Source organism: Anarhichas minor, unplaced genomic scaffold (genome assembly GCF_050575085.1).
Source record: "Anarhichas minor isolate MPS153535 unplaced genomic scaffold, ASM5057508v1 ptg000010l, whole genome shotgun sequence".
In the NCBI taxonomy this organism is placed as follows: Eukaryota; Metazoa; Chordata; class Actinopteri; order Perciformes; family Anarhichadidae; genus Anarhichas; species Anarhichas minor.
The window spans coordinates 13134578-13151827 of record NW_027466456.1 but is presented as its reverse complement, the minus strand read 5'-3'; the positions used below and the strand labels follow the sequence as shown (position 1 = coordinate 13151827).

At 43.2% G+C, this 17250-nt stretch overlaps 1 protein-coding gene across 4 annotated transcripts in view; it reads right to left on the bottom strand.

The window, feature by feature from the left end:
* Window positions 1-2709: 2709 nt before the first annotated feature.
* The window catches only part of nek7 (NIMA-related kinase 7), a 54698-nt gene continuing 40157 nt past the window's right edge, over window positions 2710-17250 (bottom strand). For all 4 annotated transcript variants that reach the window (XM_076088253.1, XM_076088252.1, XM_076088254.1 and 1 more), the window contains 3 exons: window positions 15449-15543; window positions 7909-8022; window positions 2710-5296 (listed from right to left, as the gene is read on the bottom strand). In XM_076088253.1, coding sequence (XP_075944368.1) covers window positions 5186-5296; window positions 7909-8022; window positions 15449-15543 — 320 coding nt within the window. In that variant the 3' untranslated portion in view covers window positions 2710-5185. The remainder of the gene's footprint in view (window positions 5297-7908; window positions 8023-15448; window positions 15544-17250) is intronic.

Here is a 17250-nt window from a genome sequence, read left to right as displayed (position 1 = left end):
GCGTGACAGCAGCTGTTGTCGAGGTGCGTGGAGTTGAGGTGGTGACAGATAAGCTCCTCATTGTAGGTAAAGGGGAATTTGTGGTGGTACGTGGAGGTAAGAGACAGGTCTAAATTGTCTTTTGGGGTAAGAGAGAGTCGAGGTATTGCTTTGTGCACTCTGTAAATAGAATATTTATTCATTTGCTGTGAATGTGTTCACATTTGAGTCCAAGCGCTCATTTGGCACCAAGATACAAATACCAGCAGTTGAAGAAAAGCCGTCATCCTTGTGTCTCCACAGATGAACTCAATGACATCACGGAGCTGTCTGAGCTGGAGCCCTTCACAGACTACAGCTGTACTGGTCACAGTACAGGGGCCCGGGACAGTAAAGCCTTTTTGAGGCTGATTTGTGATTTGTGATTTTGGGCTAAACAAAATAAATTGATTTGAAACATAAAAACAACTTAACTCAATGTTATTAAATGTCTGTTTGCCTAATAGTACAAAAAAACATTTGCATTCACTGCAAATCCTGTCAGTAAGTAATACATTTTAAACAAACTACAACTTTAAAGTGGACTCCATCTTTTTGTTATGTAATGTGCATGTTATTCCATTTACTTATGTGTCTGCCAATCATATACCATCTCTTAATGTATTTGTTTCCTGCTTTAACATCTGCAGTTTACAAAAATATGACGCATGTAAAGTCAGACCTACAGATCCTTCACACAACTTCCTGAACAGCTGTGAGGGACAACAAGTTTAGAAGCGTTTTGTCTTTATATCACTACTGTCAACCAGGACAACCAATACAGCGACACATAATGATGCTTATCAGTGTTAAAACGGCTGTTAAAGCTCACTGTGAGTAAGTGTTGTAGCTAAAGGAAAATATCTTGTTTTTCTTCTCTTAGCACCAGCAGGAATTACTCCACTGAAGGTGGACGTTCCAGAGCATAACGTGATAAGAGTAACTTGTGCTGATGAAGAACGTTCGTATGGGCCTCAGCAGACACGTTGCACGTCTTCACGGTGTCACGAAGAAGCTTAACGAACAAAAATGCTATTTTGAGTTCAAAGACATAAGCTGCTCAAAGAATTATGAACAATCCCTTCTATTCATCGAAAACATAAATGCCACCACTTTGATATTCTTCGGTTATTACGATCAATTTCTCCACAGTGTTGTGAATGAAGATGAGATGCTTGAACTAACAGCCAGTGAGTAGACTGATCCCTTTTGGTTTCTTGCTTTTTAAGTCCTTGAGCAAGTATGTCAAATGTACCTGTAAAGCGCGCCGTCATTTGATGAGTACCCAACAATAATTGCACAATTTCCTGTTTTGCTGCTAGTTTATGTTAATGTCCCTCGATCTGAAGACATACGCTGATGAGGAAAGGCCCGATGGAACTGCCAACAGAATCATCATTATACACTTATTACTTTGTTTTGTATGTAGATCGCTTGTTAACCCGCTTACATTTGGTATGGTCTGTTAAAGGAAAGATGAGATCGACTCCTAATGTCTTGCTCGACAGCACTCCAAAGTGTTTTGTTAAATGGTTATATTTCTTCTCATGTTTTAATGTGCACAAACATTGTTTTTCTGATTCAAATTTGAATGGTGATGAGAGATTACACCACGACACACGGTTGAAGGTTAAAAACAAAGCACGACTGATAAAATGAAAGGCGACTTTTGGTCATCTTACAAAAGCCTTTTCTGAAACTATGCTAAAGTCAAAAGCGCAGCACGCATTTAGAGCAATGACATTAACGCTATGAACAGTTTGTCAAACAGTAGAATCTTAAACTGGCAGTTTATTTAAAGTCACGCTTGCTTAATATTATCGTAATCTGTGCTTTATTGTTCTGTTGCGATCATGTCATGTTGTCCATATTTTTGAACACATGCTGAACTGCACCAACTAAAGAAGAAGTAGCTGCAGTTAAGTCCTGCAGACGGATAGAAATGTTGGTTCTTGTGTCACCTGCAGGCAATTCACGTTCAGTAGTGTTCTGCCTTTTTATCAGCTGCTGTTTTCATGTTTTTACAGTTTTACCTTTCATATTTGTATGACCTTTTATAATCCATCATAATTTAAAAATTGAAAATAGTATCAGACGTGCTTTGTATTAAATACTCAAAAATGAAATAGTAAAAAAATCACATTTAATCTTTTCTTGTTGGAAGACATAATCACTTCTTTGCATGTTCATGTAGAGGACAAAAGCAGCTTCCTTTAATCCAGATCTGGAGACGACGTAGTTTATTCCATGTAGCCGCTAGTATCACATAAGAAGCCATTGTGCTGCGAGTGGGTAAATAGCATTAAGGCCATCCTCAAGTTCCAACTAGTCAGGAACTATAACACGACATCATATTTATAGGTATCCATGTTCAGGTGGCATTCTATCACTGCAAAAATACATATCACATGAACTTGTAGACCAATAGAAAATTGCTTCGAAGGCTCATTCTGGCCTCCGAAGGTTTAGTCCTTCCTTACAAACAGCCCAACTGCTTCAGAACTGCAGGTGTGAAACTGCCACGGCGCTGCAACTACATCATACCGGCCGGCCTTGGTAACGTTTTGGCATAAACGTTACCGGAGTGTACTTTTTTTTTTTTTTTTTTTACTACTGCATTTCTTGGAGATCAAGTGTTGAGATGTGAAACTCATTTGAACCCAGTGAGAGCACTCGCTGTAAGAGGCGACAGAAGTTTGAAAGCTTTATTGCATTTAGTCAGTATACAAGGAGTTTGTGATGAGGGTCTTTAATTTGACATGATGTTCAGAAAACAACAAAAACAACCAAAACAATAAATATTATTTGCAATGTTCTAATTTGTGGACTACCCAGAGGGCCTGTGGACGAGCAAACTGAGCCGAGGTAAACGGCAGAGATCGAGGAGAGCACGGTCACATGTTACACAAAGACAAAAACGCTCCCCACCAACAAATGGCCATAATCCTTAAAAGTGACTCTGCGCTGTGTGCTATAAACCTGCGAGTGAAGATTTAAAGAAATTCAATGAAAACTCGACTATGCACTGCATATACTGCATGTTAATAACTAACTAGGCGACGTTCAATGAATATTCTTTTCTGGGGCATTTTCATAACTGACGATGGTGCGTTGGCGTTGTGAATGGGCATTCACTTACATGTCAATAAAAAAAAGAGTCAGCATTTTAGTATTTTGCTGGTAAATAATGTATTTAAGGAGTTCTGTAAAGCATCAAAACTCAATATCTAAAAAGTGATTAAAAAGTTAAATGTTACAGATGCTGTCGTCAGGAGAATGTAGAGACAAACAGCTGAAGAACATGAACAAGATATGAACTGAAAACAAAACAGTTTTACTGCAGTGGGGGGGGGGAAGAAAGGTTAACATTGTATTTGCAAGTCTCAAGACAAATAACTATCAACACACGTCAAAATGTTATGCTGACCAAAACAAAATAACTTACATTTTCTTGCACTTATAAGCTTTGATTTTGAATATAACACATGTAAGTAGTATTGAAGGTTAAGTAGAAAAAGAAACATGGGGCATACACGTACAATAACTCCAATGAGCGGTTAACAGGCTATTTGATGACGTTTAAAGACGTTTTGGTAAGACGCTAAATTAAAGCGTCATTGATCATTAATTACTTTCTATACCTTTCATGTGGTATCGTTGTTATTTTGTAAACTAGTGGTCGTGAGTGTTGTGTATTCGTGACCCACTGGTGTAAACCTACTCACTGTAAAAAAGAAAAGAAAAAAGCTGTTCCACCAAATGAATAAAGGGTTCCTAAAACCCGACAGCATTGAATCTATCGGAACGTCTACGCTACAATATGTACAGTAAAACAAAAAGAGGACCGTTGGTGCTTGCTTTTCTCAGTACAACACTTTAACATAATATTTTCATGAAAGACGCCTTAACATATATAAACTGCTCTTTCCATGTGTGACTTTCTCTTTGGTATCTCAAAGGTTAGGTACGCTGTGATTTACTTACGACATGGACGGCTTCACAAAGGCGAGGATCTGCTCTCTCTTCAACATGTTTGTTACTTAACAAGACGACGACGCTGCAAACTTACGCGACATTAACGATCACAAAACAGACTAACTGTCTGGGGGGTCAAATGCAGCCACTGGACCGTGATGGAGAACTTTGCATTTTGACTTTAGATTCTTCTTTTTTTTGTCATGTCTTCGTTGTGATTTACAAAAAAAAGGAAAAATACCTTAAGTTAAACCACGGAAGAAGTCTTTTGGTGTCAGTGACTAAGGTAAACAGCAGACGTAAAACTGCTTTTCTTAAAGCTTACCGCTCCTTCTAGGCTGTCAAAAAAAGAAGAGATATTCTGAATTTTTCAAAGACAATACATCGGTGTCAAAATGACTTGCATTCAAAGTGTTGTGGAGACATTTGCCCATGTTCTCCCCCCGGCACATCTCTAGTCTACCCTCTAAATCATCCTTCCTTTCCGAATACATTCATTAGACATGATCACCCTGCCAGCCTCCCATTACCAGGGTAGAAAGTGCAACACGGCAACGCTTCAGCCATCAAAAACACTCAAATCTCTCCACTCCAATTTAACTATTGCCCTCAGTTTTCATGGTCTTTTTTATCTTTTGCTGCTGACCACAGGTCTCATGAGTCCTACCAAACTCTCAAAAGGTCATTTTTATATGTACCTGATCTTTGTCTTGATTAACTGTTTTGAGGATCGGGAGCATGTAACACCTAACTTTCCCTTTAAAAAAAAAAAAAAAAAAGAATTCAATTCTCCAGTTTGTCTGCTTTAAATAGCATCTGCTCACAGCGGCTGCTGAAGAACGGCTTAACTTCACTACATGGAAATACAGAGGACATGCATTTAAAAGCCATCGCAAATAACACATCAGTGAGTTACAGAACACTGATGTTCAGTGCTGTAACAGTATTGAAGTCTAAGGAATCAGAGGTCCATCTGATAAAAAAGGTATAATCTCTATAGTCTTTATCCTAGGGCAGAGAAGGTTTTGGATGTTGTAAACTGTATCACCTTGAAAATAAATCCGTAACACATACTACTTATCACAAAGAGCTAAATTGTATAAAAGCAGACAGATGTGTCCGAGTCGAGCATGAAAAGCAGGGAGAGAAGTGGGGGAGGAGTTCTGCGAGCTATGTGTGTGAAACTCCGGGCTTAGCTGCCCTGTGTCTGGTTCTGCATGTGTTTGGCAATGTCGTACACGTAGGCGATGTCCGGCCTCTTCTCCGGGTCGGGGTTGATGCACATATCTACCACGTTCCTCAGCTGGTGAGAGGGACAGGAGGAGGGTTGTTGGTTGGGAGGAAGAGAGAGAGAAACGAAACAGTCAGTGACACGCCAGTGAGACCGAACTGCAAAAGAGCAACTCCAGAGATGAACAAACCTCTCTCTCCTCTAGATGAGCTCTTACGCAGCCTTAAGCAATAACGAGGCAACAAGTAATCGAGCTGAGACGACGACGTGAGGCCGCGTTAGTGCACTAATCACTTATTTTTCTCAATCCATTATTATTTGAGCCCCCACCCCCCGCGCACACACACACTGCTGCCACTCCATTGCCATCCGGAGACAGCACTTACACTTGAAGCCGAGCGAAGCGGCTGATTGGAGCAGATAGATAGACAGGCTCGCAGGCGGAACAGCCACCGCCATCATTAAAAAAAAAAAAGAGAAGAGCATAAAAGATGGAGAGAAAAGCAAAATAAATAAATAAATAAAAACATCTACGCGAGGTCGCTATGGTAACCCTCTGCCGACTTCCTGGCCGCTGTTGCGTGGCTCAGGCTCGGACGAGTTCTCGTCAGCCGCTGTGTTTGTGTGTGAGAGCGAGAGAGAAAGTGAGAGAAAGATGCAAATTCAGACAGTCTGAGAATTAGTCCCACAGAATGGAGATATGGGGGGGGGGGGGTGCAGATATGTAAAATATTCATGCGCTTCTTTGCATGGCGAGTAGGAGGGGGGGAGTGTCAGGTGGAGGGATGGAAGGGGGGGGGGGGGGGGGGTAGAAGCTGGTGAAGGGAGGCATGGGGGGGGGGGGGGGGGGGGAGCATAGACGGAGATGGTTAAATGACACAACAAAGATGAGCAGCTGACAGTTTGCTGCCGATCCTTCAGGAGCATTGTTTACATCCAGACAGGCGCTGCAGGCACCCCCCTCATCTCCATCTCTCCATCGCCCTGTCTCTCGCTCTATCATTCCCTCTCTCTTTCGCTTTGTCTCCCTTTCTCCTGGATGGGGGTGACATGTGGGGCAACGCAGGAGCTCAGCGTGGTGCGTGCATGTGCGTGTGTGTGTGTGTGTGTGTGTGTGGAGAGAGAGCTCTTGTAGCAAAATATACACTTGCACAATTGCTCTTGCACATACAAAAACACACACATAGACACTACAGAGGCTTGAGACACCACGCAATTAGCCTTTATGGACGTAATGAAGTAAATACCACAGAATAACAAAGCCTCTCATCAGGGTTCACTATTTCACTAGAGACACATGAATAACGACAGCTACTTACACTTGGCCACGGTGGACTTGTGCATGCAGTTCCTCTGATAGTAGAGCCCAGATAGAGATAAAGAACCATACCAGTGTGTTTCCAGGTTTGAGCCCCATAACTATATGACATGTATGTAAATACAGGTATGTAATTAATGCAGTTATGTTACACAGCCTCCATCTGTTTCCTTTCATTTCCCACTGTTAATAAAACCAATACAACAAAAATGTTTGCTGAAGAATAATGCACACTTGATGCTCACTGTACTGGATTAAACAACTCAGCAGGTTTCCAAAAGGTTAGTTGTAATGTAGTATATATGTCATTTAGAAATGACAAAATAACTGATTCATTGACTTGAAAAGTAATTGGCAACAATTTTAAGAATTGTTTAAATGTGAATTAATCGTTAAAGTAGAAAATGTCAAACGTTTGCTGGTTTCAGGCTCTTAAATGTGAGGTTGTGCTGTTTGTCTCAGATTTACATAATTGCAAAGTGAATATCTTCCAGTTCTGGACTGTTAATTAGAGGAGAAAAAATTATTTGAAGATGTCACCACGGGCTCTAAAAACGTATCCGTGGCATTTTGTCACTATTTTCTGATATTTCATGGACTACACAACTTGCTATAACTCACAAAGCTTAGTCTGCCCATAAGAAAGCACATTGACATTGCTTAATGGATGTAATGTCTGCAGTGTGTGTGTGTGTGTGTGTGCCTTTGAGTCAGTGCCTGAGTTTTTGCATGTGCGTACACTTGACATAATGTTTTTAAGAGGAAAAAGACAGAAATGTTGGGGGGAAAAAATGCCACCCACACAAAAAGGGCATGCAAACACAAAGCCATGCGCATGCACACACACACATGCACACACACACACGCACACACACACACACACGTCACCGGCAATCAGCAATACGGCGATCTTTAACCGCAGCCCGACTACATTACATTTGTGTGCATGTGTACACAGAACTACAGCAGATGATCTAACATTTAGTTAGGGAAACATGACACTCCAGCCCATTTAGTTTCACCCTACTTTGCAGCGTGGCCAGATGCTTTTGATATGTGCATTTCATTTTCAGACGGGTAGAATCATAGCCGCCGCTCTTTTGATCACGGAGCAACATCATACTGTACTGTAGCTCAGACAGCTGGGTGGATTTCACTCATATATTAAAAAAAAATAAAAAATAAGTTTAATAAGTAAAAATCTGCGAAACCGTCCACCGCTGCTTAAAACGGTATAGCTCACTTAAAATATGCTAAGACTTCTTTTTAAGTTTCTTTTAGGAGGAGTTCAGGAGTCATTTTAAGACGCTGAGCAGCTCCATATCTACTTACCGTCGCAGTAAAAGGCAACTCTTACAGTACATACCTCCTCTGAGTAGTGGTCTGAGGGAAGAGGGGGGTAGTCACACTGTTCTATCTTCTTACAAAGGGAGTAAAGGTTCATCTTATCCCCGTAGAACGGACTCTGCAGGGCTGCCATCTGAAATGTAAAGATATAAGGGAAAGACAAAAAAAGACGGGGTGTGAGAGAGCAAAGTGAAAACTTGAAAACAGCCAGTCAAATGTTCAACAAGTGCTATACAGAAGACACTGTACAGTATGTTACGAGTAGAACCTGCACAGTTCAGTGCTATCGAGGTATCCGACTTATTGATAAAAGCTGGGTGTGAGAGACAAATAAAGACAACGAGTCGATACACTGTATGTCCAAAGGTGTGTGTACATATCAAATCAGCACACACTTATTTATGGGGGGGGGGGGGTTTGTTGTGGAATGAGCGGTGGTCCAAAATTCAAGTGAACCAAAACAGAAAAATCCATGAGCGCTCTCTCAGCTTATGTGTTTTCCCCGAGCCCTTTCTGCTGCACTGCCTCGAAAACTCGGGAGGTATAGAGACGTAGAGACACAGAGTTTGCGAAAAAGCAGAGCAGAAAGTGAGGAGAGGGGTGCAGGCATATGAGAGGAGAGAATTTCTCAGTTTGCTGGAGCAGCCAGCGAGAAAACTGTATCCTCTGGAAAACAAACGCAAGCAAGCAGAGCAGAGGAGGTGCAGATGGGAACGGGGAGGAAGAGTGGAAAGGATAAGGGGACTTTTGCTGAGTGGAAATAGGTGAAGAATCCCTTCAGCCCGTCTAAGAATAGAAAATATAGCACGCCATTTCTGCCAGGGTTAGTGACTGACTCACTTCTTATTGTTTAAATGTGCATGCGCGAGGCGAAGCCAGCAGCAGCCTTGCATAACAAGCACACATTGTTTTTCTGATTCAGTGCTATCGAAAAAAAGAAACACTGCGTTAGGCTTATGTGTTGGGCCAAATAGCTTAACTGATGATAAATAAACATGGCTGTCAGTGTTGATGATGATGAGCTGCTCGGGGATGTTGTAGCTTGTTGACTTGGTTTTCATTTATTTACATAGTATTACATAGGAAGAGGTTGCAGCAAGTGTATCACCAACATATCATCAGTTTTTGCCCAGTCGAATACGTATACGTGTGTGAAAACGATATATTACATGTCATGGCCTGCACCTGTTCTAGGGCAGGAACTCAGAAATGCATAAAGAGTCTTCTGGACCAAAGTCAAACAGGATCTAGAGCCTTTAGTGGACGGTCTCAAACTTAAACATGATGTCGATGAATGTTTTTAAACATCGGATTTGGTAATTGATAGCAGACGTATCTTTATGAATTAAAACAAAAAGCAGGCATTGCTATAAAAGAACAAAATAAAGAAAACCACATAATAAGTTTATTATAGTGCGCAGATTCTTTTTAGATTTTTTTTTTTTACACATTATTTTTACTCCCCCCCCCCCCCCCCCAGGGGTCCCTACATGATTATCTGAGGATGTACAGTATGTGTTTGACAGTCTGTTAATTGGTAGTGTGAAAAAAGAACAATGTGTTCACATATGGGTCCAAATGGAACGGTTCCATCCAGAATACAGCAGGTTAGTGTGAATGTGCCAGCTATGAAAATAGGACCATAAAGGAAATAGAGGCAGAATAACAGAAGCTGTCTGTTAACAGGGACAGGCTACCAGGCTACCCTGTGAGCCATGTGAACATTTTAACAGCAACCAAGGACTCATTGAACCACTCAAAGCTACTGCTCGAGGAAGTCAATAAAAAAAATGTCATTTGTCAACAGGCCTCTTCGTCAGCTTGACCATAAAGTCACAAGAACTATTACTGCTAAAAAAAAAAAAAATGTGGCTACAAATGTAACCCTTCGTCACCGCCCAAAAAGTGCTAACTTTTAGGCGGTGTCTTCGTTTCAGTCTTCACTGAAAAATGTGTAAAACATTGATGGTGCAGAGACGGAAGAGATGGTATTCCCTACTGGGCAGATTTTGACAGGATCTCTGTCACAGCTTCCAGTGGGCCGTCAAGATGACGGCAGCAGAATCTCAGTGGGCCATCTCTCCTCTGGACGGGATTTACCGTCACACATCCATCCGCAGCCTTAATCAAACACTCGCATAAATACAGTATATCCTCAGAGAAGCACATGTGAACACTAAGTAAAGAGGATCTCCCTCTCTCCATCTCCCATCGGACACCCCTCTCCCTCTGCTCCAACAATTACAACGGAGACTGGCACAGCAGGCGGTTGACAGGGATGAGATGTGTGAGGAAATGTGTATTCCTGTGTGTGTCAGCAATGATGCACTTCTAGTACTAACAAAGCTCCATATCTGTAACCTTACATCTCACATTTGATTCTGCAGTGAGCGACGCACATTCAAATTATCAGTCCACTATTTTTCAAAAACAATTAGAGTTTATATTGGCAATTAAAATCACCAGCTAATAAGGCAGCTTAAAAATATGTCACCAGTCCAGTGAGGTCAGGAAACGTTTTTTAGAAAATAATCACTTTCCAACAAATAAACTGAGCTCTCAAAAAAAACAACAACTAGAGGGCAGAGCCAAGCGGACTCAGCTGGCTTTCTTTCAGAACGGTATGGAAGAGTTAAGTGCCCGTGCTTAAACAGAAAACGCTGACTACTTTCAGTAAAAATTCCCTTCAATGACTCGGAAAGGACCGTGTGGGGAAAAAACACTCTTAATTGCTTTGTAACAAATATATTTACAACTGTTAGTGGTGTATAACAGGTAGTGTGGGTTTGTGTGTAAGGGCTAGATAGCGCTTCCCAAAACAACAAATGTCTCAGTAAGCGAGAAAAAAAGAAAGTGAGAAAGAAAAAGGAAGGAAATCAGCCAGCTATAGACACCAGGAGGCAAAGGGTTAAACAAGACCCCATCGTATTTTCATGCATCTTCTGCTTTTGACAGATGAAAAATGTCAACTGTCCTGTTTGTATTTGGGAGTTTTTGCACTATTCATCTGCTTCATTAGTGCCTGCTGCTCCTAGCTCCTGACAGCTGCCGGCCCCCTGCTCTCAGCGCGCACACACACACACATACAAATACACATACATACACACACTTACTCCTTTTTTCAGACTGTGTCGTCGCAATGGGTTAGATGATTGACTCACTCTCTGACCTCTGAGGCCCTGGTGAGCATGAGACTGTGTGTGTATGAGTGTGTGTGTGTACGGTTCATTGATATTCGAGACATACAATGCACACGCATGCCTGCTGTCTGTCTAAGGGGTGTGAGCTGCTGGTGGCAGAACACACACACACACACACACACACACACACACACACACACACACACACACACACACACACACACACACCCCCTCCCTCCTTTGTTCCTCGGCTCTTCATCAGCTGGCCAGGTTGAGCTCTCCCCAGCCCAGGCATGTAAAGCCAGCATCCCTGTCCGTGTAAAAGGTCTGGATGTGGCCTTCCAGTGTAATTAACACTGATCCCTCTCTCTCTAGCTTCTCTCCCTGTACGCCAATTAAGAGGAGGGGCCCCCCCCCATATCCCTGGAGCCCTTACAGCCTGGGACCGAAGGGTTTCTCTCAAGTTCTCATTTATAAACACACAAATATACAATTATAGGCGCATGCAACAAAAATACCTAAATGTTAACAGACACATGCAAATAGAGGTTCATTTTATCTCCCCCCCACACACACACACACACACACACACACACACACACACACACACACACACACACACACACACACACACACACACACACACACACACACACACACACACACAGTACAAGTGAGCAGAGCATGACTTTTTTATGTGCTCATTGGTCCTTCATGTGGTTTTATGATGATATATTAATCAAGGCGATACGTCACAGTGTAGGGACAGTCATTAAAAATATACCTACACCCAGTGGAGTCATCACTCGGCTACTTCCACAAACTAAAAAGGGAAGAAAGATAACAAGAAGAGGAATGACTTAAAAGTGCCAGATTGTTCCAGTGGGTTGAACTTTTGAGGAAAACTGGATGTGTTCGCATGTCCCGATCTCACTGCAGCTCAACCAAGTGTTGGACTTGAACTGTGAAATTTACAGGAATAGTTCAGTATTTTTGGACATCTGCTGCCTCGCTGAGAGTTAAATGAGAAAGTCAACGCCACTCATCATGTCCGTCTTAGCACAAAAACTGGAATCAGCTAGCCGGGTTCTGTCCGACGGTAATAAGACCCACCTATAAGCACCTCTAAAGCTCATTAACACATTACATCTTTGTTTAATCATTACAACAACTGAAGTGTAAAAACGACAATGTGTGGTTTTCAGCAAAAAAGGGGAATAAGTGCATTTCACAATATGTCAAAGTGCTCCATTAAATAGACTCTAGAGTTTCAAAACGTGGACGTGCAGTGGGCTCATACAGGCACAACTGCCCAATGTTGTTAATAAGCTGAAGGCAGAGAGCAGGAAGGAAGGTATGGACAGAAAAAAGACGAACAAATACAAAGAGGAGGAGTAAGGCACATTGGACACAGGTGACGTAGATAAATTGGTAGATTTGGCACTGCTTGATACCGACGCTGGTTGGAGGAACACGAACATTAGCGCATCAAAACTACACAGACTGCATGAAACAGATAAAAGGATACCAAGGCTTTCCACAGACAGCAGTCTTTGCTTGCAAAAATCCCACTCGCATTTTCAAAAGCATAAAAGGAGCTAGCCACAGGGCCAACTCATCACATGCAAACGCCAGCTGCCAAGAACCCAGCATTTTGGGCCTCATAAAACCAACAGCAAAACAAGACGGGAGGGAGAGGAATGAGGCAGGGGCACAGTCAGAGGTATGGATGGCTGAGCTCCTACAGGAAGGAGACACATTCCAGTAAAGCTTTTCCAAGATATTCTCCTCCCCTGCTAACCTTTATATAAAACACGGCAACCACAAAACATCTAAACAAGCTATGGAGACCTACAGTCTGTGTGTAAAATGCATTTCTTTTATACAGAAAACACTGAGCGAGGGGGGCGAATGTGCGTATATGCGGTGGTTATGACCGAGAGCGCTGGGAGACCGCAATCTCATCGACTGGCATGTGAGCGAGCTCGCCCTTTACCTTCCTGCTCACCCTGGGAGACGATCCCTGCGACTGCAGCGTCCCTGTTTACCACGGTCCAGCAGGTTTGGGTGAGGGGCCACAGGGCAGGGTCAGGTGATGTAATGAGGCGGGACAAAACAAATAAAAAAGGAGAGGATGAAACCGAATGGGAGATGACGATAAGACGCAGGTATTGTTGGACGAACCCGTCGGACCTCAGCCCAACTCCCAGGAACAAGAATGAAAAATGCAGGCTCTCTCAAATTGAGCGATTTCATTTCACACATAAGGAACCAAAATCCCTGGGATACACAGAAAAACATACACTAGCAAAATCCTCAGCCCCTACTGTATGTTCAGAAAGAAATCAATGAGCACAAAAGGGATCAGGCGTGGATTTCCTTATGCCTGCAAGTTAAATCAGGAAAAGGGAGCCATATGGAGGGGAACATATAGAGCAGGAGAATAGAGCAAAGAGGAATGGGGGAGAGTTTTGGAGAGAGAGAGAGAGAGAGCTAAGTTTCCTGATACTGAAGGCACTGTGGTGCCCTCTTACCAAGACGAGTGGAAAGCAAGGGTCTGCTCTTCAAAGAGAATATGCGTGGCGTGGTGAGCACTGCTCCGGTAACAATAAGGTTGTAAAATCTTTATCTCCACAGGCTCCTTGCATGGCTCACCTTGACCTGATGACTGGAGTTACGCGTCTTTCCCTCTGAATGAACACCCCCCATTTTTTTTTATTCTCTCCAGCAATCTATACCCCGGATCGCCCTATTTGTTATTTCACCTTCCATTTCTCCCCCTGTGCTCTCTCTTTCTCTCTAACCTTCCATCTCCTCTTTCTTTTCCTTCTCTCCTAAGGCTTCTTCTGCCTTTTCCCCTTTTCTGGCTTCCTATATTGTTCCTATATAGATTCTTAAACTTTTTCACCCTTACATCTTTATTCCCTGCCTCCTGACCTCCCGAGGGAGCAACAAGTCTCCAACTATTTCTTTTCTTTTTTCCCCCACTTTTGCTCTCGCCCCTTCCCTCTCCTCATCCCTGGCCTCCATCTTGCCTTCTCTGTGCTCAGTCCAGACTGTGACCCCTCACAGTTGTCTTCAGGGCGAAAGTCATAAAAGATCAGTGGACTGTGGCCCATCTGAAACTGTGAAACAATCAATGCTCAGGCTGCACATGCACTAACATCACAATTTCAAAATGATCACATGTAAGACATCAAGCTGCACCATGGATCTTCAAATATAACTAAACCAAGCCAAATGTTTTTAATGTCACAATTAGTTTGAACTAAACCTAAATAAACAAAAACTCTCTCCTAACAAAATTGGCCACATTAAAATGAGCTTAATGAAAGAACACTGTGCTGTGCAGGTGGGGTTACGCACCCCTCATACCTGCATACACTATGCAACAGACGTTATATAAACTAGAGCAATCTGTTTTGAATTCAAAGCAAAAGTAGGATATTCCATGTAAAACGCAAACGCATAAAAAGTACCCAATCACAATGTGACCTACAGCGTCCGCCGCTTTCAGCCAACCACAGCCCTTGCATTGCCGCAGTGCATTGTGGGGAACTAATTAGCATGAAGGACTGTGGTCTCTGTGCAGCCATGACCTGCAAGCTGAGCACAAACCTCTTCCCTGCACGTTCCGCCACCTCTCCGCGCCCGAGGCGCTGTGGAGAAGGTGTAGTCACTGGTGCGTTGAATCGCAGCCCAAGTGATCAGCAACTCAGGGGAGTCAGGAGAGAGGAGGGCAGGGAAATGTGGGTGTTTCCTTGACCAACAGTGTGTCTTTGAAAATATGTGTGTGTGTGTGTGTGTGTGTGTGTCAAGGTTGGCAAGGTGAAACATCAGATTGACTGTCATCATGCATGTCTATCATTGCTCTGCTCCTCACTCTTTCCTCTTTGTTCCCTCCACTGCGTGCTCCTCCACGGCCTTGTTTCCACTCAGTGTGGTCCACAGCAGAGCCCCGTGGTGTTTGGCTCCCGACTAATCAAACTAGTCAGTGTCACTACGCGGCCTCATCTAAAACACATGGCCATGTCAGTTCCCTTCACTCGGCAGCTTTTCAACATTTAGCAGGTTCCCAGGCTAAGGAACTTTAACTCAAAGAGTCTCAAGAGAAAGAAGTAAGGAACGGGAGGGATGCCCGGTAAAGAAATGCAACATACCATGTAAAGACATTATTACTATGTATTAAAGTGTGTATTTTTTATTTTGCACATTATGACTTGTAGTGGAGGCGAATACAATACAGTACAACCGTGTGGGAGAGTGCAGGCGTATTTGTATATGTTTTCTTACAGTACTCCGTTATATTGAGGATGGTTTGTTTGTTTGCGTGTGTGTGTGTCTGAGCCAACGTGTTCTCACGTCACTCCTACAGTCGACTGCAGGGTGACAGTGTGTGCACACATTCCCATAGTTTACCTCGTAGAGCAGGCATCCTAGCGACCAGATGTCAGATTTGAAGTTGTATCCGTTTTCATGTATCCTCTCCGGTGACATGTAGTAAGGAGTACCCACTGGAACACAGAGGGAGAGGGGAGAGGGGGAGGGCGAGAGAGGAGGGAGCAAGAGAGAAGGACAGAAGAGAGATAGACAGAGGTAGAAAAGGGAGAACGGGACAAAGAGAGAGTGAGCGTTAACGTTTTGCAATGCAAACCCATGCTTCCCCCCCAGTTCATCAACGTCACTGCCACACCTCACACGGAACAGAGAAGCAGGTGAGGAACGGAGGACTAGTCTCACACCGTGGCACATCCAGAGGTCGGAATACTCACCATATTATAGCAAGAGTTTAAAAAAAGACAACTAGAGGGAGACTTTCAAGCGCATTGCCTCTGTTAATTCCAAGTAAGCTGACGTCAGATCATATTTTATAAGGCTAGATGTCATCGTGCACAGTTGTACCACAAAGTTGCATGCACGTGAACAGCACACATACTCGCACACGCAAAATATACATAAATCAGTTTTGATTACTGGGGCTTGGTAATGATCTGAAACAGTAGTCAGAGAGTACGCCCAGGGAGCAGCGTGGAGCCGGAAAAGTTTCTGGTTCTGGTTTGGAAACTCAAGAATCCCAAACTGCCATGGGGACTGGCAGAGCTCCAGAGAATCAGACCTTCACCCAACTGGACACAAAGGCAAACCACAGCTCAACATCACATCCATAATGCACTGCAGGATGCTTCGGAGATTTATATATATTTTTTTTCCATTTGCTTTCTGTTTTGCTGTGATTCCCCATGTAAAAGTCGATCAAGCAAATCCAGCAGAGGTTTTATATTAATCACACATGGTTATGGGATGGAAATTTTACCAGCCCTCTAACCAGTGCTGAGCGGCTCTCAGACTCCGCACATTCCACGTCCTCTCGAGCAAACACGAGAGTGGAGCCTCACTGAAATACGAAGAATGTACAACCTCCATCAGCGGCATCGCTGCACATGACGATGTGTGTCGGCTGCACCGTGGAGCTTGTGCTTCACATGTTTACAGTCATCAACGTCGTCTCGCATTCTCCTTGGGATCCATACGGTTCATTAACCTGAAAACTGATTTGTAACGCTTAGATTACTAATTAAGCTCCTCATGTATCAACTGTTTAACGACATGACTGAATACCAAGTCTGATTACAATATGAGATTGACGACCTAGCATGGCATCATTTTATTTAAATACCATTTATGACTTTTTTTAGTTGTTTGAGACTTAGTGAGCCTGATGTTCACTCTAAGCCTGTCGTGTCCAGTACAATCCAACGTGACACCAGCTCATTTTGTTTCCTTCCCCTAGAGTTGAAGGTGTACTTATCAAATTAGCTTGTGGAGTAATTGGTAGAATGAAATAGTATTTGACAACACAGGCGGAAAAAGTAGAAACTAGGGGGATCTCTTCATAGCTCTGCTGGGTGAGGGTCAGGGCAGGGATTTTACGGGCGGCCCGTCGGGCCTTGATGACCTTCTGCAAATCGTATCCCGATCGGCCGCAGTGGCACCGATGGCCCGGCCGCACTGCCCCAGCTGGTGTTGCCGTTTTCTTCTCTTTCTCTTTCCTGTCGGGACATTTTTTTAAGACACCAGTGTCTTTGGTTGAAATTCTGTATTATTCTAGAGCAACATCACGTGAAACGCTGCGCACATCACCAGAGGTGGGTTTGTTTCTGAGCCTGGTAAGCTGAAAAAGCTGTTGTACCTAAATTTGTACATTGCTTTGCACAAAAGCC